The following is a 23578-nucleotide window of genomic DNA, read 5'->3' as shown; positions in this document are numbered from 1 at the left end:
ATGTTACAAGCTAAAGAGAAACAGGCAAACTGCAGTCAACAGGAGCAAAGTGAGTAGATCTGTTTAGGCTAAGCCTATGGCCTCAGATATGATCATTTTAATTATATGCTGCTTTCTAATCTTTCAAAGATATAATTTAATTCTATCAATACTCACACATAACCTTCAGTGTATTGTATTTAGGAACACAGGTTCTGGAAACAAACTGCCTGTGTAAAAAGTTCTACCACAATCCAGCTGACCTTGGACAAATTACTTCCGCATCTCCATCTATCTTATGGGGATTAGAACAGTACCTAGACCTCATAGGGTTGTTTGTGAGAATTATATGAGTAAATTCATATCAAGCATTTTGGACTATGTCTAGTACAAATTAGCTCAATAATTGCTAACTATATTATCAACCTATTTGAACAGATTTTATTCACGTTACTTTTTCATATAATTATTTTAGGAACTCAGATGGAGACAGTGGTTAGGGGAAGAATCTACAAGTTACCTTAATGTAACCATCATTAGTTTTGTTAGGGGAAGAAAAAAAAAACCTGGTGCTTTCTTTTATTTTTATAGTAAATACTGCTGTGGATATATTTATTCCATTGATATGTTTGAGACAAAAACCCTCTATACCCTCTCCACCTCCAGGTCTTTATCTCTCCCTTTCTTTAGCCCAGAATTTTGCTCAAATAAATCTTCCCTTTCTGTTTATTTTACTAAACTCTCTGTGTACTTCACCTGAAAAAATGAGTGACAAATTCTGTAATAAGCATCACTACCTCTCAACAACCATTTCCTGAGGTGACAGGTATGGGCTGTGAAGGAAGAGGATGGGGCCAAATGCAGACAACAGAGCTACTAAGAGAGCCACGAGGAGTCAATGGTAGTGTTCCAGTGTGGTATTAGAAGAGATGGCACAGGCCTGAGCCAGAGAACTCAGCACCCCTGCTGCAAGGGAACCGACAATGACATCCTTAAACTCTAGAAGAGGCCTGAGACAAATGAACCCAACATAAATTGTGTCTCACTGAGGGCAAGGAGCCAAGAGCTGGGCATTTTTGTCATTCAGGTTTAGTCATTTGTCAGCCCATCTTACCTTCTCTACCACTTCTTCACTTCTAATTTAGAGAAAGTGCCCTTTTTTGGCTCTTGTTTATGAGAGAAAGGCCTAGAATGAATAAGGCCCAAGCCTGGGCCTCTGTGCTGTGGTAACAGACAACACTAAAATCTTGGTGGCTTATAACAATGAATATTCATTTCTCCTCCATGCCTCGTGTCCATCCTTGGTAGCCTGTGGTTCTGCTCTGTGTTGTCCTTCCTCTAGGAACCAGGCTACTAAAACAGCCTATACCCACAACCCTGCTCATCTCATGGCAAAGGACAAGAAACACAGCAAACCATGAACTGCCTCTTCAGGCTGCTAGCCACAACTGACACATTACATCTTCTCTTATCTCATCTGTGAAAGCAAGCCTCACAGCCATTTCTGAGTTCAACAAGGTAGAAATGTGAAATCCTCCTCCTAAGGATGAAAAGCAAATAACTGTGAATAACTATTATGTGAACAATTATATAAAACAATTATTATGTAAATAATTGTGAACAATTATACTGCCATGATGATCTCACCTGCTAGCTGTGGTGGGCTGGGACCTCCACCCTCACAGCCACCCATAAGTGAATGTGAAGCAATCTGAGATTAATATGGTAATGAACCACCTGTATTTTGCTTTTTGGCTTATAAAATGGTATTATATAAAATGAAATTCCTATTCTTTGGGATGGAGTAAGAGGAAAAAGGAATAAAGATATTAATCAGACAAATTAGACTTCATAGCAAAGAATATTAACAGGGATATAGAGGATGGTTATAAAAACAATAGGGTCAGCTCGTGATGAAGACATAACAAGCCTAAATGTGTCTGTACCTAATAAGAGGTTAAGGGATGCATACATAGTGGCTAGAACAGAGAGTCTAGAAATAGATCCATACAAATATGACAAATTGATTTTTAAAAATATTTTATTTATTCATTCATGAGAGACACAGAGAGAGAGGCAAAGACATAGGCAGAGAGAGAAGCAGTCTCCCTGCAAGGAGCCCAGTGTGGGACTCGATCCCAGACCCTGGGATCAGGCCCTGAGCCAGAGGCAGACACTCATGAATTTATTTATTCATGAGAGACATAGATAGAGAGAGAGGCAGAGACACAGACAGAGTGAGAAGCAGGCTCCATGCAGGGAGCCTGACGTGGGACTCAATCCCGGGTCTCCAGGATCAGGCCCTGGGCTGAAGGCGGCGCTAAACCGCTGAGCCACCTGGGCTGCCCTACAAATTGATTTTTTTTTTTTTTTTAATTTTTTATTTATTTATGATAGTCACATAGAGAGAGAGAGAGAGGCAGAGACATAGGCAGAGGGAGAAGCAGGCTCCATGCACCGGGAGCCTGACGTGGGATTCGATCCGGGGTCTCCAGGATCGCGCCCTGGGCCAAAGGCAGGCGCCAAACCGCTGCGCCACCCAGGGATCCCTACAAATTGATTTTTGATAAAAGTCTAAAGACAAACAGGGAAAGGACAACTTTTTTAAAAAAATGATTTTATTTTTAAGTAATCTCTATACTCAATATGGGGCTCAAACTTACAACCCTGAGATCAAGAGTCACATGCTCTACTGACTGATCCAGCCAGCTGCCCCAAAAGGACAGTCTTTTTATAAATGCATTGGAACACAGAAATGCAAAGTAGTAAGAGAATATTATGAAAAATTATATGCCAACAAATTAGATAAACAAGAAGGAATTAATAAATTCCTAGAAGCACACAACTTTCCAAAACTAAATCATGCTAACAAATGGAAAGATACACCATACTCATGGTTTGGAAGAATTAAGTTAATTAAATTAAATTTATGCCCACACTACTCAAAGCAATCTACAGATCCAATGCAATTCCTATCAAAATACCAATAGCATTTGGGGTGCCTGGGTGGCTCAGCTGATTAAGCATCTAACTCTTGGTTTCGGGCGAGGTCATGATCTCATGGGTCATGAGATTAAGCCCTGTGTCGGGCTCCCCAATTAGCATGGAGTCTGCTTGAAGATTCTCTCCCTCTGCCCCTTCTCTACTTGTGCTCTAACAAATAAATCCTAAAGAAAAAAAAATACCAGTAGCATTTTTCACAAAGCTAAAACAAAAGATCTTAAGATTTCTTTAGAACCACAAAAGACACCAAAGAGCCAAAGTAATCTTGAGAAAGAAAAAGCTGAAGGTATCACAACCCAAGATTTCAATATATACTACAAAGCTATAGTAATGAAAACAGTATGGTACTGGCACAAAAATAGACCTATAGATCAATAGAACAGAATAGAGAATCCAGAAATAAATCCAAGATTATACAGTCAACTAATCCACACCAAAGAAGTCAAGAATATACAATGAGGAAAAGACAGTCTCTTCAATAAATGGTGCTGGGAAAACTGGACAGCTACATGCAAAAGAATTAAAGTGGGCCACTTTTTTTTATACCATACATAAAAAGTAGCTTGAAATAAAGACTTAAACACAAGACCTGAAACCATAAAACTCCTAAAATAAAACATAGACTATAATCACTTGGACACTAACCTTAGCACCATGTTTACGAATAGGTCTCCTTAGGCAAGGGAAACAAAAGCAAAAATAAACTATTAGGACTACATCAAAACAAAAAGCTTTTGCATAGTGAAGGAAACAACAAAATAAAAAGGCAACCTACTGAATGGGAGAAGATATCTGAAAATAATATATCCAATAAGGGGTTTATATCCAAAATATAAAAAGAATTTATACAATTCAATAACAAAAAACAAATAGCCTGATATAAAAATGGGAAAAAGATCTGAATAGAAATTTTTCCAAGGAAGACATACAGCTGGCCAACAGACACATTAAAAGATGCTCAACACCACTAATCACCAGGGAAATGCAAATCCAACCACAATGAGATCACCTTATACCCGTTAGAATGGCTTGTATGAAAACGAAAGAAATAACAAGTATTTGCAAGGATATGGAGAAAAGGGAACACTTGTGGGATGTTAATTGGTACAGCCACTGTGGAAAATAGTACTGAGATTCCTCAAAAAATGAAAAATAGACATACCATATAATCTAGTAACTCCACTACTGCATTCCCCCCCAAAAAATGAAAACACTTATTAAAAAAAGATATATGCACTCCTATGTTACTGCAGCATTATTTACAACACCCAAGATATGGAAGCAATTCAAGTGATAAGTGAATGGATAAAGAAGATGCAGTATACACATGTATAATGGACTACTACTCACCATAAAAAAGAATGATATTGTGCCATTTGTGACATGGATGGACCTAGAGGGTAGTATGCTAAGTGAAGTCAGACAGAGAAAGACAAATACAATATGACTTCACTTACATGTAGAATCTAAAAAACAAAAACAAATAGAAACAGATTCATTCACAAAGAACAAATTGGTGGTTGCCAGAGGGGCAGGGGGCGGGAGGATGCGTGAAATAGGTGGAGGGGATTAAGAGGCACAAACTTCCAGTTATAAAATAAATAAGTCACAGGGATGAACAGTCCAGCATAGGAAATACAGTCAGCAATACTGTAAAAAAATCTTGTATGGCATCAGATGGTAACTAGACTTACTGTGGTATTTTGTGATATACATAACTATTCAATCATTATGCTGTACACCTGAAACTAATATAACATTGTATGTCAATACTCAAATATTGCAGCCACTCAAGGAAAGAATGAAAATAATAAAAAGATGTATTTTTTAAAATGTTAGGTGAGTAAACAAAAATAGTAAACCTTAGATGTCAAAATAGTTGTTAACATGGTTATAAAACAAAGCAAATACCAAAAGTAATGAGTAGAATAAAAGATACATAATGGAAAAAACTTTTAAAATATTGTTGGAGGGGATCCCTGGGTGGCGCAGCGGTTTGACGCCTGCCTTTGGCCCAGGGCGCGATCCTGGAGACCCGGGATCGAATCCCACGTCGGGCTCCCAGTGCATGGAGCCTGCTTCTCCCTCTGCCTATGTCTCTGCCTCTCTCTCTCTCTCTCTCTCTCTCTGTGACTATCATAAATAAATAAAAATTTTAAAAAAAAATAAAAAATATTGTTGGAAAAACTGGACATCCATATGCAAGAATATGACTCTCTATATCTAAATCTTATACTCTATACAAAAGTTAACTCACAATGAATCACAGATCTAAATGTTAAATGGAAACTTCTAAAACTTTTATAGGTAAACCTAGAAGAAAAACCTTCATGACCCACAGTTAGGCAGAATTAGACATGGAACCAAAAGCACAATCCATAGAAAAAAAATCAATAAATTAGACATCAGCAAAAGTAAAAGCTTTTGCTCTATGAAGGACACTATTAACAGATAAGAGGGACGCCTGGGTGGCTCAGCAGTTGAGCATCTACCTTTGGCTCAGGGCCTGATCCTGGGGTCCTGGGATAGATTTCCACAGCTGGCTCCCCACAGGGAGCCTGCTTCTCCCTCTTCCTATGTCTCTGCCACTCTCTCTCTCTGTCTCTCTCGTGAATAAATAAAATATTTTTAAAAAGAGAGAGAGATAAAAAGACAACCTACAGGGGGATCCCTGGGTGGCTCAGTGGTTTAGCGCCTGCCTTCGGCCCAGGACATGATCCTGGGGTCCCGTGATCAAGTCCCGCGTCGGGCTCCCTGCGAGGAGCCTGCTTCTCCCTCTGCCTATGTCTCTGCCTCTCTCTCTGTGTCTCTCATGAATAAATAAATAAAATCTTGGGCAGCCCAGGTGGTTCAGCAGTTTAGTGCCGCCTTCAGCCCAGAGTGTGATCCTGGAGACCTGGGATCGAGTCCCACGTCGGGCTCCCTGCATGGAGCCTGCTTCTCCCTCTGCCTGTGTCTCTGTCTCTCTCTCTGTGTCTCATGAGTAAATAAATAAAACCTTAAAAATAAAATAAAATCTGTAAAAAAAAAAAAGACAACCTACAAACTAGAAGAAACTACTTCCAAGTTGCATACGCAACAAAAGAACTGTATCCAGAATATATGAAGAACTCTCAAAATGCAACAGTAAGAACACAAACAACCTAATTTAAAAATTGGTAAAAACAAACAAAAAACTTGAACACACTGCCAAACAGGACATGATTGACAAATAAGCACATAAAAGGCTAATATCATTAGCTATTAAGTAAATACAAATTAAAACCACTATGAGATACCACTACATACCTATTAAGATGTCTAAAATTAAAAATACTGCCAATACTGAGTGTTGACAGAGATGCAGAACCACTAGAATCCTCATACTTTGCTGGTGGGAATGCAAAAACGGTGGTGCCACTCTAGAAAACAGTTTGGCAATTTCTAATAAACTTGAACACTTATCCAACAATCCAGCAATCCTGCTCCTGAATATTTACTCTAGAGATAGAGAGTACTTTACATGCATGTTTAAGGCAGCTCAATTTTTTTTTAGAGATTTTATTTATTTATTCATGAGAGACACACAGAGAGGTAGAGACACAGGCAGAGGGAGAAGCAGGCTCCATGCAGGGAGCCCGACGTGGGACTCAATCCCGAGTCTCAGGGATCAGGCCCTGGGCCAAAGGCGGCACTAAACCACTGAGCCACCCGGGCTGCCCAACCCTGTACCTTTTAAAAGTCATTTCCCATCTGTCCCTAACCCTCAATCCCCCAGACCTAGGCAACCACTAATCTACTTTTTGTCCCTAAAGATTTGCCTGTTCTGGAGATTTTGTATAAATAGGCTCATGCCATATGTGATCTTTTATGTGCCCAGCTTCTTTCAATTAGCATAATGTGTTCAAGGTCTGTGTTGTAGATGTATCAGTACATCATCCCTTCTTATTGCAACTAATATTCCATTGTATAGACATAGTACATTTTGTGTTCCCACTCATTAATTGATGGACATTTTGGTTGCTTCCACTTTGGGGATATTGTACATAATGCTGCTATGAACACTCATTTATAAGTTTTTGGGTGGATGTATGTTTTCAGTTCTCTTGGTTATCAACCTAAGAGTGGAATTTCCGGGTTATGTGGCAACTCTAAGCGTAACATTTTGAGGAATTGCAAAACTGTTTTCCGAAGAGACAACACCACTTTAAATTTCCACTGGCAATGTACGAGGGTTCTAATATCTCCATATCCTTTTCAGAATTTATCTTTTTTTTAAAAGATTTATTTATTTATTCACGAGAGACACAGACTGAGAGAGAGAGGCAAAGACATAGGCAGAGGGAGAAGCAGGCTCCCCATAGGGGGCCTGATGCGGGACTTGATCCTGGATCCCGGGATCACGACCTGAGCCGAAGGCAGGTGCCCGACTGCTGAGCCACCCACGCGTCCCTGTCTTTTTGATTGCATCTATCTTACTAGGTGTGAAATGGTAATCTCAATTGTGGTTTTGATTTGCATTTCCTGGACAGTTTGTAATACGAGCATCTTTTCATTGGTCATTTGTATATCACTTCTGGAGAAGTGTCTATTCAGATCCTTTCTCAATTCTTAAATTGATATGTTTATCTTTTAATATTGAATTTTAAGAGTCCTTTAGGTATTCTTAAGTCAAGTCTCTTAACATATATGTGATTTGCAATTTTCTCCCATTCTGTGGGTGTCTTTTCACTTTAATGGTATGGTTTGCAGTACAATAGCAATTTTTTATAAAGTCCAGTTTATCTATTTTTTTTCTTTTGTTGCTTGTGCTCTTGTTAATGTACTAAGGAGCCTTTGCTTCCCCTAAAGTCAGGAAGATCTATTCTTGCATTTTTTTCTAAGGGTTTTATGTTTTAGCTCTTCCGTTTAAGTTTATGATCCATTTTGAGTTCATTTTTATATATGGTACAAGAAAGGGGTCCATTCATTGCTTTGCATGTGGATATCTAATTGTCCCAGTACCATTTGTTGAAAACAGTATTCTGTCTCCATTTAACAGTCTTGTAGAAAATCACCTGACCATAAATGTGGTGGTTTATTTCTGAACTCACAATTCTGTTCCCTTTTGTTCCATTGATCCGTATGTCTATATCCTTAGGCCAGCACCACACTGTCTTCATTACTGTCAGCTTTCTAGCAAGTTTTGAAATCAGGAAATGTGAGTCTTTCAACTTTGTTCTTCTTTTTCAAGATTCTGGATCCCTTGCATTTCCAAATGAATTTTAGGATCACCTTGTTAATTTCTACAAAAAAGCAGCTGAGATTTTGATAGGATCGCCTTAAACCTGTAGATCACTTTGGAGAGTACTGCTACCTCCATCATATTATCTTCTACTCCATGAACATGGGATATCTTCCTGTAACAATCTTAGAATTGTTCTCATGCTTTAAGCTTTCTAAGGGAAAAGTCTGTCTTTTTTGTTCACCACTCTAGAGGTCCTGGTCTACTTAGATAAATAAACAAATGTACAATAAAGATTATATTTTTACTAATTTATAGTCTAAAATACCTTTTCAAAGATAGTTAAAAGTATAGATATTATCTATCTACATACATTTGTATTATGCATAGTTAACACAAATAATTATCCTTTAAGAAAGCTTGCTTTATTATTATGCACATTCTTCTATTCAGTCTTTCTTTGGGAACTTGAAGAAGCAAGTCAAGTATGCACAGCAGAAACCTGGGTGGCTCATTCAGTTAAGCATCCAATTCTTGATTTTGGCTCAGGTCATGATCTCAGGGTTGTGGGATTGAGCCCCACATCAGGCTCCACACTAGGTGTGGAACCTGTTCAATTAAAATGTTCTCTTTCTGCCCCTCCCTCCAAAAAAATAAAAATTAAAAACTAAAATAAAAAAAATAAAATGGACATCCATGACCTAGACTGTCCCTAGAGGGTAATTTGGTATGTGAATAGACTAAAAGCCAAATTTCACGGGAACAGGGGAAGAATATGGGTGTTTAGAGAAGGCTTAAGGGAGAGAAAGTTAGCATCTTCAAAGAGCTGAAAGGTTGTCCTCTGAAAGACGGATTCAATTTTCTCACTTACTAAAACTCAAATCAGATTTCAACTCAACATAAGAACTTCGTAACATGGGGATCCCTGGGTGGCTCAGCGGTTTAGTGCCTGCCTTTGGGCCAGGGCACGATCCTGGAGTCCTGGGATCGAGTCCCACGTCGGGCTCCCCACATGGAGCCTGATTCTCCCTCCTCCTGTGTCTCTGCCTCTCTCTCTCTATCATAAATAAATAAATAAATCTTAAAAAAAGAACTTCTTAACATTTAGAATTTTCAAAATAGAATGGACAGGGTTGTAGGTAATGTGGTCTCAGTCTGGCATCATCTGGGCAGGAGCCTGAGGGCCACCCACACAAGAAGTATAGTGTCTAATGCAGTGGCTAAGGGCATGGACACTACTCTGCATAAGACACACCTGGGTTCAAATTTCTGCTCTGCCACTTACTAGCTATGTGACCTTAGGCAAATTATGTAACTTCTCTGTGCTTTGGTTTTTCTTCCTATAAAAAAGAGGGTTCAAAGCAGATTGGAGAGCATGAGCCTCCTTGGGCCCCTCAGTTCATCCCCACCCTAATGGAAACACTGTTGCCTCTGCCTATCCAGCACCTGTTCCACGTTTTCTGGTAATGGCCTATAATTTCCCCTACTCTGACTCAGTATGATTCTGGTGGGGCTGACCCATCACTGCCTGCCACTGACCCCAGCCCCAGCTTCAGGGAAGGACATGTGACCCATGCCTGGCCGATCTAGGCACAGTTCAGGGATGAGCACACAACCCACGCTGGATCAACTGAGAGGCACCCTCAGTCAGGACATGTGCTGGAACCACTATAGAAAAAGCTTTCTTGGGATCCCTGGGTGGCGCAGCGGTTTGGCGCCTGCCTTTGGCCCAGGGCGCGATCCTGGAGACCCGGGATCGAATCCCACATCGGGCTCCCGGTGCATGGAGCCTGCTTCTCCCTCTGCCTGTGTCTCTGCCTCTCTGTCTGTGACTATCATAAAAAAAATTAAAAAAAAATTAAAAGAAAGAGCTTTCTTTTTGCAGAGGCCACCATTCTAAAAGAATATAACCTGGAGCTGCCAAGGGGCCACCTCTGGTACCACATGGGATGAGTCTGCCAGAGAATAAAGCCCACCCCAAGGCAAAGCAGGCCAAACAATGCAGAGACATACTTGATCATTTGAGGTCCTGAACCCAGCCATCCCTGAATCCAGAACAATCCCTTGGATTTTTCAGTTATTTGAACAGTAAATTCTCTTTTGTGCTTAAGGGCTGTTTGAGGTGGGTTTCAGTCATTTACACCTGAAAGAATCCTAACAAATATAACCATGAATGTTTAAATGGCCACAGTGAACTAGATACCATAAAAACATTTATTTGATGCTATTAAAGACATCCAAGTTGAGGCAATATTAAAGCAAAATACATATGCTTGATAACAGAACCAAAGTATTTAACATTGTGCAATTCAATTTCTAGCTAGAGGGCACAGAGATGAATGTGGCCTATGCACCAAAAATGGCACAGGGTATATAAATCCCCTCCTCCCCCACCTCTGTCCCACAAGAAGACTGCAATAGCTCCTTACTGATCGTCCTGACTCTAATACTGGTTCCTTCCAATCCATCCTCTACAAAGGAAGGTCCCAGAAAGGACTAGAATCTCAAGACTTCACTGCCCTGCTCAGAATTCTCCAATCCTATAAAACAGAACCTGAGTCTTTTAGATTGCCATATAAGGCTCAGCAGGTGCAGGCTCTTCCTCTCACATCCAGTGTCATCACCTGACACTTCCTCCTTAGCCCTGACCCCAAACCCAAGTTCAAGCTCCCTGCACACACTCTGCTCTCAACACTTCCAAGCCTGTGCACCTGTAGTGCCCTCATGGCAAATGCCTCTCCGCATGCTTACTCCTCTGTGAAGCCTCCCCTCTCCTCCCTTTCCTATAGACAGGTCAGAGGCCTTACCCTCAGTCCTTTTCCCTTTAGATTAAGAATGGCTAAGTACGTGTAACTGCCTTGGTCAGCTCCAAGACAGGAAAGTACAACTCAATTATTCAAATGAAATACCTACAAGAGACTAGGACAAATGTTGAAAATAGATGATTACTCACCAACATCCCATGTTGGTAAACCAAACCACAGGAAGCAAATTCTATTATAAAAACTCCAAAAACTGGTTAAATTCATTTGTTGTGCTGAAATTTTATTCTAGCAACCACCGCTTAAAATATTAACGGGGATAGTGAAGGGCATTGCCTTGGACTTGAGATGTTTTTCTTAAGTGGGAGCTCCAATAGCCTTTGTTTTATTTTTTTTTTTAATTTTTAACAATTTTATTTTTATTTGGGAGGGAAGGAGAAGCAGACTCCCTGCTGAGCAGGGAGCCCAATACAGGGCTCAATCCCAAGACCCTGAGATCATGATCTGCACTGAAAGCAAATGCTTAACCAACTGAGCCAACCAGGTGCCCCTCCAATAGCCTTTGTTTTAAAATGATTACATCTGGGGTGCTGGCTGGCTTGGTCAGTAGAGCATGTGACTCTTAATCTCCCAGTCGTGAGTTCAAGCCCCACATCAGTGTGGTGTCTACTTAAAATTTTCTTTAGGGATGCCTGGGTGGCTCAGCGGTTGAGCATCTGCCTGCGGCTCAGGGCATGATCCCCGTCCCGGGATCCAGTACCACATCGGGCTCCCCACAGGGATCCTGCTTCTCCCTCTGCCTGTGTCTCTGCCTCTATGTGCCTCTCATAAATAAAATTTCCTTTAAAATGTTAAAAAAAAAGATTGTATTTGTAATTGAGACTACAGGCTGTGTAACACCCTCTTTTTCCATTAGTTTAAAAGACAGGTTTTGTATAATTTGATACGTAAACCTTGGGCATTCAGAGAATAATGCTGAAGACTTAAGCTCAAACATGCAGCAGCTTTACCGTTTTTACCTAAGGAGATCACAGGTGTACAACTTCCACTTTCGAATTATGTCTTTTGCTAAATTGCTGCTTATCCGAATTTCCCCCTCTGGGTTTACAAATACTGCAGAAGCTACAAGGTGCCCTGGGCCTAGGCATTTGCACCATCTCATTTGACTGAAGGATGGCTTGCAGAGAAATAAAGTGGGTCAGGAGCCAAGCGGAGCCATTTGCAGGCATCTACTTCAATCCAGCTGTGTTCCAGCTTCATTCCAGATCCCAGTGCTCTTGTTAAAACTTTCAAAACTTACAGAAACTGTGTAGGCCCCTTAGCTACCATCAAATGTATAAATGACTTTACCACTGTCTTACGACATTTTCTTTCTTTGCCTCTCTGGCCAATCCGTGTTGCAAGGTGGTGGATTACTGAGATGTCAGTCCTTAGCCTGGTGTTTTGAAAACTGACAGAACACAAACTCAGTGGGATTGATAGGATCCTCCTGGCCAACCCCTCAAGTCTGAGGTATCAAGGGATTACTGGCTGCTACCCTAGTAACGTCTCCCCCAAACAGGACAGCTGTGGGCATCACTATTTATTTTCAACTTTGTGACTTTTACTAATAGAGTGAAATAAATATCACATCTGCCTCACAGTATTTAAAGAAAGAGCCTATTAAAGGTTCACTATTTTAACATAAAAATAGGAGACTACAATTTTATTTGGTGTTCACAGCAACCTAGTGTATCCAAAGTATTTCTCTCCATTCCTCTGGCCTGTTTCCAACAAGACACAGTGTTTATCACAGGGCTGTCATCTTACCAGAAGAATGACCTTGAAAAAGGTCCCCTCAACTCTTGGCTGAATTCTTTACCTGCAAAAGGGATCTAGGTGATCTAAGTAGATGATCTTTTGGATCCCTGCAAAACATGAAACAATTCTAAATCTCTCCCCATACGGGTTATACAGGGCCCTATAAATAGAACATTTAAGGATTTTTTTCAATTACTCAAATTTTTAAAAAAGATTTTATTTATTTGAGAGAGAGAGAGAGAGAGGATGAGCAGGGGGAGGGGCAGAGAGGAAGGGAGAAGCAGTCCTGATGCGGGACTCAATCCCAGGACCCTGGGATCATGACCTGAGCCTAAGGCAGACACTTAACCAACTGAGTCACTCAGGCACCCTACTCAAATGTTTCTGTCTGGCACTAAAATATTTAAAAGCTGTCCTAAAAAGGGTGCAGCAAAAGCCCTGCTCTTGGCACCCAAAAAAGAGTTGGAAGTAGAAGGTAAAAAAGCAGGGCTCTGGGGGATCCCTGGGTGGCTCAGCGGTTTAGCGCCTGCCTTCAGTCCAGGGCGTAATCCTGGAGTCCCAGGATCAAGTCCCGCATCAGGCTCCCTGCATGGAGCCTGCTTCTCCCTCTGCCTGTGTCTATGCCTCTCTTTCTCTGTCTCTCATGAATAAATAAATAAAACCTTAAAGAAGAAAAAAAGCAGGGCTCTGAATTGTATCAGGAAGGAAAAAATATTATCCATTTGGTGCTTGCTTTCTCCAATCAACACATGGAGCAGACAACCATCTCTCAGCACTAAAAAGGCTCAGGGATCCTAAGGGATCTGGGGACCACACTCCTGAGAACTGCTATACTACTTCAAAGTTGGAGTGTACTTTTCCTGTCTGTGTGTTAGAAATTCTTACAAGTATGTGTCCCTAAGCAAGAAAGAATATTATGTGCAGCATTCTTAAAGTTCTACACACATTGTAGCATACTCTGCTTATCCTTCTAGAACTTGCTTATTTCACTCAACTTTAAATTTCTGAGTGCTATCCAACTTGATACATGTAAGTCTAGGTCACTCATTTTTACTGCTATATAGTATTCTATTATGTGGCTAGATCTTTATTTGTCTAGTCCCATAATGATGAACATTTAGGTTGTGTCTAATTTTTTGCTTTTACAAACATGCTTCAACAAATGTCCTTGTACATGTCTCCTTGGGTAAAAGCACATCATTAGCATATACAGCTACATACGGACCTCCTAGGTTATACATATGCATAGCTTCAATTTCACCAGTATCTCCCAAATGTTTTCCAAGATGACTATACCAATTAACCATCTGTAACTCACATTCTATGGCATAGACTACTAGCTAATCACTAATTGAATTTCCTCTTTCTTAGGCCTTCAGGTATACTACATTTCCCATCCTCCCTTATAGTTAGATGTAGGGAGGTTTGAGTTTGAGCCAAAAGAATGTGAGTTTGAGTTTGAGTTTGAGTTCTAGCCAAAAGAATGTGAGTGAAAGTGAAGGGAATTTCCATGCCTTGGCCATAAAACTCTCCCTTGAACAATCTTCTGTACTCTTTTCTGATCCACTAGATGGATGTTGACATCCAGGGTGACCTCAGGAGCCTGCACATTGAAGATGGCAGAGCCACTGGTACCCAGATCTCTAGATGACACCCTTACTGACCCAAACCTACACTGGGCTGTTGTATGAGAAATAAACTTCCATGTTTATTCAATGAAATTTTGGACTTGGTTATAGCAGTTGGCCTACCTTAACTAATACCTCTTCCCATGAATAGTTTATGAGAATTGCCCCTTCTCTACAACCTTGTCAACACTTAGAATTATGCTTTGAAACTGCTGCCCAACTGTCAGTCTGAATTTATTGTTTTGAGCTACTTTACTTTTTCGGGTTACTAATGAGATTGAGCCATCATTTCACATGTTTATTAGTTTCCTCTTCTGTGGAATTCTTGTTTATATTACAGAATATGATCATAGAAATATATAAAATCACTATAAATGAGAAAGGGGGTCAACTTAATTAAAGGGAAACAATGAAGCAGGACATTTGGACTGAAAATATTTTTTTGGTTGTTCTGGTACTTCTCTTTGCTATTAAGAGAAGTAATGAAAAGAGAATATTTACAAACCAAGAAGCTAAACAATGACATCACCTGCTACCTAATCAAATAGAAACACACTCTCAAGATTAATATTTAAATCCCATCAACTTTAAGTGGCTGGTTCCCCAAAGACTTTTAGGATTAAGCTTCTGTATTTGTCATTTATTATTCACCCCAAACTTACTCCAAAAATTGAGAACCTAGTTCAGTAGTTTTGGGCTTTCTATGGTATTTATATCTGCAAATATCTCTATCCTGCTCATTTTTTTCCAGGTCTATTAAGTGGGTCAAAATTACAATGCAGAATAGAAGTGATAGTGGTGATCCTTGATGTCTCTGACTTTAAAGATATTTTTCTAACCTTTGGCCAATATATTAGTTATGTTTGCAGATTAAAAGAAAAAAGATTTGGGGGGGCAGGGAGGGAGAGAGGGAGAAGAGAGAGAGTCCCAAGCAGACCCTGTGCTGAGCATGGAACCTGACAAAGGGCTCAATCTCACTACCCTGAGATGATGACCTGAGTTGAAATTGAGTCGGATAACCAACTGTGCCACCCAGGCACCCGCTTGTAGATTTTTTTAAAAAAACATTATCCTTTATCAGGATAATACAACTCCCTAGAATGCCTAGTTTGCTAAGAAGTGTTTTTTTTCCTAAGAAGTGTTTTTTAAAAAAATCATTCTAGATGCTGAGTTTTATCAGATGCTTTTCTATACCTACTGAGATGATAAAACTATTTTTCTCTTTTATTAATGTGGTAAGTTACATTAGATTTTCTTATAGATTTCCTCGTATTCCTCCACTTGATTGTGATGCATTTTTTATACATTGCTGGATTCACTCTATTAGTATTTTGCTTTGTATTTCACATCAATACTCGTAAGTGAATTTCCTCCGTAAATATTATTCCTCACTATATCTTATTTGCCTATGGTATCTTGGGATGTTGGCCCTATAAAAGGAGTTAAGAGTTAGCCCTGTTTATTTTTTATCTGAAATAGTTTAAGATGGGGATTATCTGTTTATCTTCTGCATCCCTCGCACTCCACTGTACTCAATGAGCAAAACCCCAACTCGGGTTAAATCTCTTTGCCTACTCTGGGGTTGTGCCTGTGCAGCAAAATGGGGTGGGAGAAAAACAGCCCTGCTGATGGAACTCACTGGAAATTAATGGCCCCCAGTGCTGTCCAACTATTGTATTAGAAATTCCTGTTCTTGTTTGTTTTTTTTTAAGATTTTTAATTTATTTATCTGACACACACAGAGAGCCTGGTTTCCTTTAGAAGGAAGGACTATTTTATATCCACTCCTCTCCCTTCCAACCTCCAATAACTCCTCCCTATCTGCACTCTTGGCTGAGGACTGTGCCTTATGTTTCACTGAAAGTAAAAACAATCAAAAGAGAACATGGTGCCCATGTACCCCGCCTTCCTTGTTGTTTTGATGGATAAACTATCTGTGCTTCTCTTTAAGGTCACCCACCACGTGCATACTACACTTCATCCCTCTCACTCAAGGACTGTGCTTCAGTCATTCTCACTCTGCCTCTCCTCAGTCTTCCTTGGCAGCTGCTCATCTTCTGGATCTCTCCATTTTTGTAAAGCTCCTCTTTGAACATCATCTTTTCTGTGACTACACTCACTCCTATTATCTCATCCAGCGTCATGACCTTTTAAACACCATATACAGGGCACCCAGGTGGCTCAGTGGTTGAGTATCTGCTGTGATCCCAGGGTCCTGGGATCGAGTCCCACATCAAGCTCCCAGTAGGGAGCCTGCTTCTCCCTCTATGTCTCTGCCTCTCTGTGTCTCTCATGAATAAATAAAATCTTTAAAATAAAAATAAACACATACCAATATAACTCCCAGATTTTTATCTGTAGCTCAGATCTCTCCCCTACTTCGAGACTGATATATTCAATTGCCTACTTACCCATTTCTACTTGGATGCCTCATGAGCACCTCAAACTTAATACAAACTCCTTATCTTCCTCTTCAAATTTGCTCCTCCAGTCTTCCCTATCTCAGTAAACAGCAATTCCATCCTACCAGCTGCTCAAGCCAAAACTCTGGAGTCATTCTTGACTTCTCTTTTTTCTACACACCTTATACCCACCAATCCACCAATAAATCCTGTTGTCTGCGAAATTTTCCCTGAATTCCACCACTCCCAGTAGTCTCCACTGCAACCACCCTTGTCTGAGTCATCATGCTCCAGCTGCTGAAGCTTCTTCATTGGTCATCCCGCTTTTGCTTCGTGACCCCTTACAGACAATATTCTATGCAGCTGGTGGAATAATTCTTTTCAAACATTATTCAGATGTCACTTGTTTGCTCAAAACTCTCGTGGCTTCCCTTCCCCCTTAGAATAAAAGCCAAATTTCTTCACCTCTGAAGATGAATAAGTAAACCTCTGAATGTTCCTCCGTTCTTGTCTGTAAACCCATCTTGGACTAGGAATTTTTGTGACTCATTCCATTTCTTTAATAGTTACAGGTCTAATTACGATTTAGTTTTTTCTTAATACTGCTAACACTGATCTAGAAAACTGTCCATTTAACGTTTCCAAATGTACTGCCAAAAAGTATTGTTATTTTTCCATTTTCTCCTAATATTGTTTTTTATCCCTCCTCCCCAACTCCTATCAACCCTGCCAGGAGTTTACCTATTTGTTAGTCTTTCTAAAAAAAACCCAAAACCAAAAAACAAAACAGCTTTTGGTTTTGTCAATCTTTATTGTGTTACTTTAATTTTTGCTCCTGTATTAGTTCCTTTCTTCTGTTTTCTTGGCTGCACTGTTATCCTTTTCTCAATCTTGGGTTAATTTTCAAATCTTTTTTTAAAATATTTTATTTATTTATTCGACAAACAGAGAGACAGAGAGAGGCAGAGACACAGGCAGAGGGAGAAGCAGGCTCCATGCAGGAAGCCTGATGTGGGACTTGATCCTGGGTCTCTAGGATCACACCCTGGGCTGAAGGCGGCACTAAACCACTGAGCCACCGGGCTGCCCCCCCTTTTTAAAAAAGATTTTATTTATTTATTCACAAGAGACACACAGAGAGAGGCAGAGACTAGGCAGAGGGAGAAGCAGGCTCCCTGCGGGGAACCTTATGCAGGACTCATCCCTGGACCCCCTGGGTCACGACCTGAGTTGAAGGCAGATGCTCAACCACTGAGCCACCCAGGTGCCCCTCTTCTTTTCTAATAGTTACTTCAGAAGGTAAATTTCAAATCCCACTTTAGCTATATCTCATTTCTTTTTAGAATGCCTCTGTTGTCATTTGGTTCTAGATATTTCATAATTTCCATTATAATTTTTTCTTACAGATGCACACGCATACACGCATCCATGACATATATCTCCAGGATCTATTTACATATATTTTTAAGGCTTTTATTTATTCATGAGAGACACAAAAAGAGAGAGAGAGGCAGAGACACAGGCAGAGGAAGAAGCAGACTCCTCACAAGGATTCAGATATGGGACTTGATCCCCGATCCTGGGATCACGCCCTGAGCGGAAGACAGACACCCAACTGCAGAGCCACCCAGGCGTCCCTATTTAGATATATTTAGAAGTGGGCTTAGTAAGATTCCAAATATATTTGGAGGAGATTTAGCAGTTGTTATTGCTAATTTTGTAGCATTTTGGCAAAAACTCTGGTGTTCATAAAGTTGATACTTCAGTATTTTTGAGACTGTCTTTATACCCTAATTTGTCATCAGTTTTTGACAAACTTTGCAAGGTTCAAACAATATGTATTTTCTATCGGTGGGGTGCAGAGTTCTATGTATGTACACTTGATTGAGTTTCTTTCTTATAGTGCTCAAATTTTCTATGTCCTAATTATTTCTCTGCTTGATCTATTAGTATCTTCAGGGAATATAAAAGCTCGGTATGATTATGGATTTGTTAACTTCTACAGTTAGGTCAAGTTTTGCTTCATACATTTTGAAGCTGCTGTTGTACTCTGCTGATTTAAAACTGCTTTATTTTCTTGGTGAATTATCCTTTTATCATTTAGTCATAACATTTTTTATTCCTAATAACAGGTTTTTTTTTTAATTTTCAAAATATGTCTGACATTAGTATGATCACACCAGTTTCTTCTCATTTAGCATCTGCCTATATCTTGTCTAACTAAACTTTCAACCTCTGGGGGCACCTGGGTGACTCAGTTGGTTAAGTGTCGGATTCTTGGTTATACTCTCTGTATACACAAAATCATAACTGCAAAAGGACCCTTTTATAAACATAGCTCTTCTCTTCTTTGCCATAAAGATTTAAATAGAGGAACGCTCAGTGCTTGAGCGTTTGCCTTCAGCTCAGGTCATGATCCCAGGGTCCTGGGATCAAGTCCCACATCCGGCTCCTTGTGGGGAGCCTGTTTCTCCCTCTGCCCCTGTCTCTCTCTCTGTGTCTCTCATGAATAAATAAAATCTTTTATTAAAAATATTTAAATAATATTTGGTAGCAAATATATTTGGCAAATGACTAGTGGAAAAAGTTGTTTTCATTCACAGATACAGAAAAGGAATTAGTTGACACGCTATTGCCTCTAACTGAAGAATAATTAGGAGTTTGACATATTTAACACTGAATGATGCCTAAGAAGTGAATCAACTTAAAAAAGCAAACCAGAGGTGCCTAGGTGGCTCCGTCAGTTAAGCCTTTGGCTCAGGTCATGATCTCAGGTCCTGGGATGGAACCCATCCCAGGCCCCAGGCTCCCTGCTAGCCAGGGAGTCTGCTTCTTCCTCTCCCTCTGCACTACTGCTGCCACGCCCTGCCGCCCCGCCCCCGCTCATGCTCCCTCCTCCTCTCTCAAATAAATAAATAATCCGTAAAAAAATTAAAAGCAAATCAAACCATTCAGAGCTTGTACCAGCTGACACTGAAAAATACCTCATAAACATCCAGATCTATGCTATATCTAAAGGGAGATATAGCATACATTCTAGAAACTTTTTTTTTATGGTTAAACACGCATAAAACTGCCCATTTTTTGAGTGGTTGGGTCATCTAAGATCACACAGAAAGATGATGAGACTCTAAATGGGTTAAGGATCTACAACTGTGAAGATTAGCTGTTGGGGCAGGATGGGCGGGGGGAGCGGGGGTACAGAGTGTGAGTCTGCAAATGCACACGTGTGGGATTTCCCAGCAGAATTGTACTTGGAGGATCCTGCTCAGCCACACGAGTAGAGGACAAATAGGAGAGCTTCTCACCAGCTACCCCCAAAATAAATACAAACTAAAGGCTGAGACAACTTTTTTGTAATCATTAAAATGTTGGAGAGGAAAGTCCAACACTGCAAATTTGCTTTAATAAGACAGTTCTTTTGCTCCTGAGAGAAAGCAAGCCTGGATCAATGGCTGGGTCTTTAGAATGGCTCAGAGCCTGAGGGAAGTATTTTATCAACAAGCCCTTAATGGTACCTTTCATGTGCCAGGAACGCTGCTTAACACAAAAGGAACAAACTGATGAGGAGCCTGGGCTTAAGAATTTCACTGCATCAATGGGCAGACATAATTATGTTTACAGGCCAGAAAGCAATTAGTAGTTGTAACAAGGCCTTCAGGAAAGGGCATATCATGGCCCAGGGTGATGAGGTGAGGACGTGTGGCCTAGGTATGTGTGGCCTATGTCAAAGTCCTAACACCACCAACAGCACTATTTACTGATTGCCTGCTGGGTGCCAGGCAATGTACTGTGCACTAATTTTTTCTTCCCAATACCTCAATGGAGGCAGGTGTTCCTGTCCCCATTTTACAGATGAGGGCAAGGACTTGAGGTTGAGTGAAGGCTGACATGATATTCAAGGCACAGCTGGGCACACAAGCACGTGTGTGACACAAGACCGAAGCTTCATCAGTTCTCCTTACAGTTCCTTCCCTCACAGTAATGAAGGGAAACACTTTGAATTGTAAAACAATTTGTAGAAGTAATTACAATATACTCCAAACAGACAAAAAGTAACCATTTGCCTCCCTACTCCTTCAATTCTCAACTTGAATGTCATCTCTTCCAGGGCTCCACCTCTGCTCTCCAAACTGACTTAAGCTCCCCCAATAAGGACCACAGTCCTTCAAGTGCAATTTGAAAAGCCAGTAAGCTCTGAAAAATCTGAAGTGTTTTCATAGGTTTGCAGCAAGCATGGTGACCTGAACTGCCAGGAAACTACGTGTTTACTTTTCCTACTCAGCGTGAATATTCACACTCGGATGTGAGAAAAATGTGTCTGATGAAGGGATGCTGCCCATGGCAGTTATTACAGAATACATATGTATATTACCTTGCTAAAATCCTGTTCTGACTTGCAAACCACATCTGGCCCCAAGGATCTCAAAGGACTCTGGACTTCTACCCCATGCATAATTCTCATTGCACTACAGGCGTTTCTTCTTCATTGTAAGCCCAGCACCCGATGAAGTGTCTTGCATGTAATAGGTACACGATAAATATTTCCTGAATGAAGAAATAAGACTGAGAAATTGGCTATGAAGGGAAAATGGTCAGTGGCTTGGGACTATGGTTCCTGACTTGGGGGCTGAGCCTCTAACCATGGAATGCTACTTTCTTCTTTGACGGGAGGTCCTATTAATAGTTGCTGCTGATTGACGGAAAGGGACATAGCTGCTGTCTTCACTGGGAATAAAAATAGTCCAGTGGTCTTACATGATGGACCCATATATAACTTTAGCCCAGTAACATAGAACAGCAGGCATATTCATACCTCTCAGACCACATGGGCAGCCTCACAGGTCCCCCTAGAACTTGGGAGAAGACGTGCATTTGGCTCTGACCCTACTACATGGGTAATCTTTTTGGCCTGTAGTTTTTTCATCTGTAAAATATCAACCAGAGTAACCTTTAAGGCCCTCGCACGGGGGTCTCTAACAAGGTAATTCATGGGAGGGACAGCAGCAGTTGCCCCACATTCCAGAGGAGCAGGAGACAAACCTCTGGAAGTTCTTCCCTCCTGTCCACTGTCCTGGCAGTCCCGAGTTCACCGTCCTCAGCGTGCTCTGTCCAACCTATACACACGTCCTCTCTCACCCCCAAAAAACAGTCAATGCAAAAAGATGCATTTTTGTACCAAGGGCACCAGTGGAGCTCGGTCTTCGATCCCAAACACAGGTTTAAGAATTCTGTGAAGAGTAGCGGCACAGCCCTTCGGTCCCCCGAAAGAGGCCGGGGTAGAATGCGGGTGGGGGCCGTTACTGGCCAACAAGCACTGGATTATTTTTTTTAAGATTTTATGTATTTATTCATGAGAGATGCACAGAGACAGGCAGAGCCACAGGCAGAGGGAGAAGCAGGTTCCTCGCAGGGAGCCCGATGCGGGACTCGATCCCCGGACCCCAGGATCACGCCCTGGATTTAAAGAGAAAACCTGCTAACTGCAAAGCCTCAGGACCGGGTAGGAGAATGGGTGCCGCGAGAAGGCAGCTCGGGTGGGCCTTCCTTACCTGGTAGCACAGGATGGTCTGCTGTACCAGCCGCGCGTAGCCATCCAAGCGGACCCCGGAATTGCTCCTGCTCCTCATGCCCGCGCGCTGCCCGGGCCGCGGCGCCCGACGCGCTGTGCAGAGGTGGGTGGGACGTCCGAACTGCGGCCGCCAAGCGGGCCTGCTTCCCAAACACTCGCAACCTCGGTTAGTCCTTGGGACGGAGCCCGCCGGTGGGAGGTCGAGACTTTTTAAAATGAAAGAACCAAAGTCTGACTGGAAAGCAAGCCAACCAGAGTTTCGCTCTTCTGCACGGCGCGGGGGCGGTCCCTCCTTGACCAGGGCCGCCGCACTCCCGACGCCCGCGGATGTCGGGCAGCCCCGCGGGAGACGCGGGGAATCGGGTTTGGGACGGGAGGCAACCACGACCCCGTCGAGCCTTCCTCGGCTTCGAGCCGCGTGGAGGAGGCCCCCGGGCGGGCCGCCAACCCTAGCCTAGCCGCCTGCAGCAGTCCCCGCGCCGCCCCGCCCCCGGCGCCGCCCCCGCCCCTGCCGCGGAACGCAACCCTCCGAGTCGCGGCTTGAGGGGGAAAGAAAAGGGGGTGGCCCACGGGAGTAGCGGACAACCTGGCTCCGGGCGGGAAGCAAACTGCATCCCTGAGCCCCTTACCACCCCCTCCCCCCCACCGCCGGCCGCAGAGGAGGCTGGGGGGACAGGTCCTTCCGCGGCGACCACCTGGACGCCCTGGGCCCGCCCCGGGTCCGCCCCAGGCCCCACCTCTGATCCCGCCTCCAGCTCCGCCCCCGCCGCGGAGCGGAACCCACGGAGCCGGGCCCGAAGAGCGAGGTAAGGGGACCCCTCCTCCGGAGCCTCGGAACGCCCCTAATACTGTCGCTTGTGGCCCCGCCCGGCCCTGAGATGAGCTCAGCACAGCGCCCGTGGCCCCGCCCCCGGCCCCGCCCCCGCCGCGGAGCGGAACCCGCCGAGTCGGAGATAAAACACTGGCTCCTCCGCGAGCGGCCGGGAGGCCCCGTGGATGGGCGCTCGACGTCACCCGAGGCGGGAGAAGTAGGCCCGCCCACCGCGGCCGCCAGCCGCGATCTTAATTCTGTATTTGGCAGCGTCTCCGCCTCCGAGCAGAAGCCGAGTTGTGGGGCCCCTCAGGGAAGGAAAAGGGCGGTCGGGGCAGGGTCCCCCGGCTGCACCCTCCGGCTCCTGTAGCCCCTGTCCCTGATCAGCGCATTGGAAGTCAGGCCTGCAGTTCACCTC

General features: G+C 42.4%; 1 protein-coding gene across 6 annotated transcripts in view; it reads right to left on the bottom strand.

Moving 5' to 3' along the window:
- Window positions 1-23221, bottom strand: part of PHKA2 (phosphorylase kinase regulatory subunit alpha 2) — an 86603-nt gene extending 63382 nt beyond the window's left edge. Inside the window, exons 1-2 of one of the 6 annotated variants that reach the window (XM_077889567.1) lie at window positions 23087-23221; window positions 22330-22555 (exon numbers count right to left, since the gene is read on the bottom strand). In XM_077889567.1, the coding sequence (XP_077745693.1) occupies window positions 22330-22407 (78 nt within the window). In that variant the 5' untranslated portion in view covers window positions 22408-22555; window positions 23087-23221. Of the gene's footprint in view, window positions 1-22329; window positions 22837-23086 lie in introns of those variants that run through there. The other 5 variants (XM_077889570.1, XM_077889571.1, XM_077889572.1 and 2 more) reach the window with 5 other exon arrangements.
- Window positions 23222-23578: the final 357 nt, after the last annotated feature.

This window comes from Canis aureus, chromosome X (assembly GCF_053574225.1).
Source record: "Canis aureus isolate CA01 chromosome X, VMU_Caureus_v.1.0, whole genome shotgun sequence".
Lineage (NCBI taxonomy): Eukaryota > Metazoa > Chordata > Mammalia > Carnivora > Canidae > Canis > Canis aureus.
Note: the sequence above shows the minus strand (reverse complement) of the source record. Positions and strands in the feature narration are given on the sequence as shown.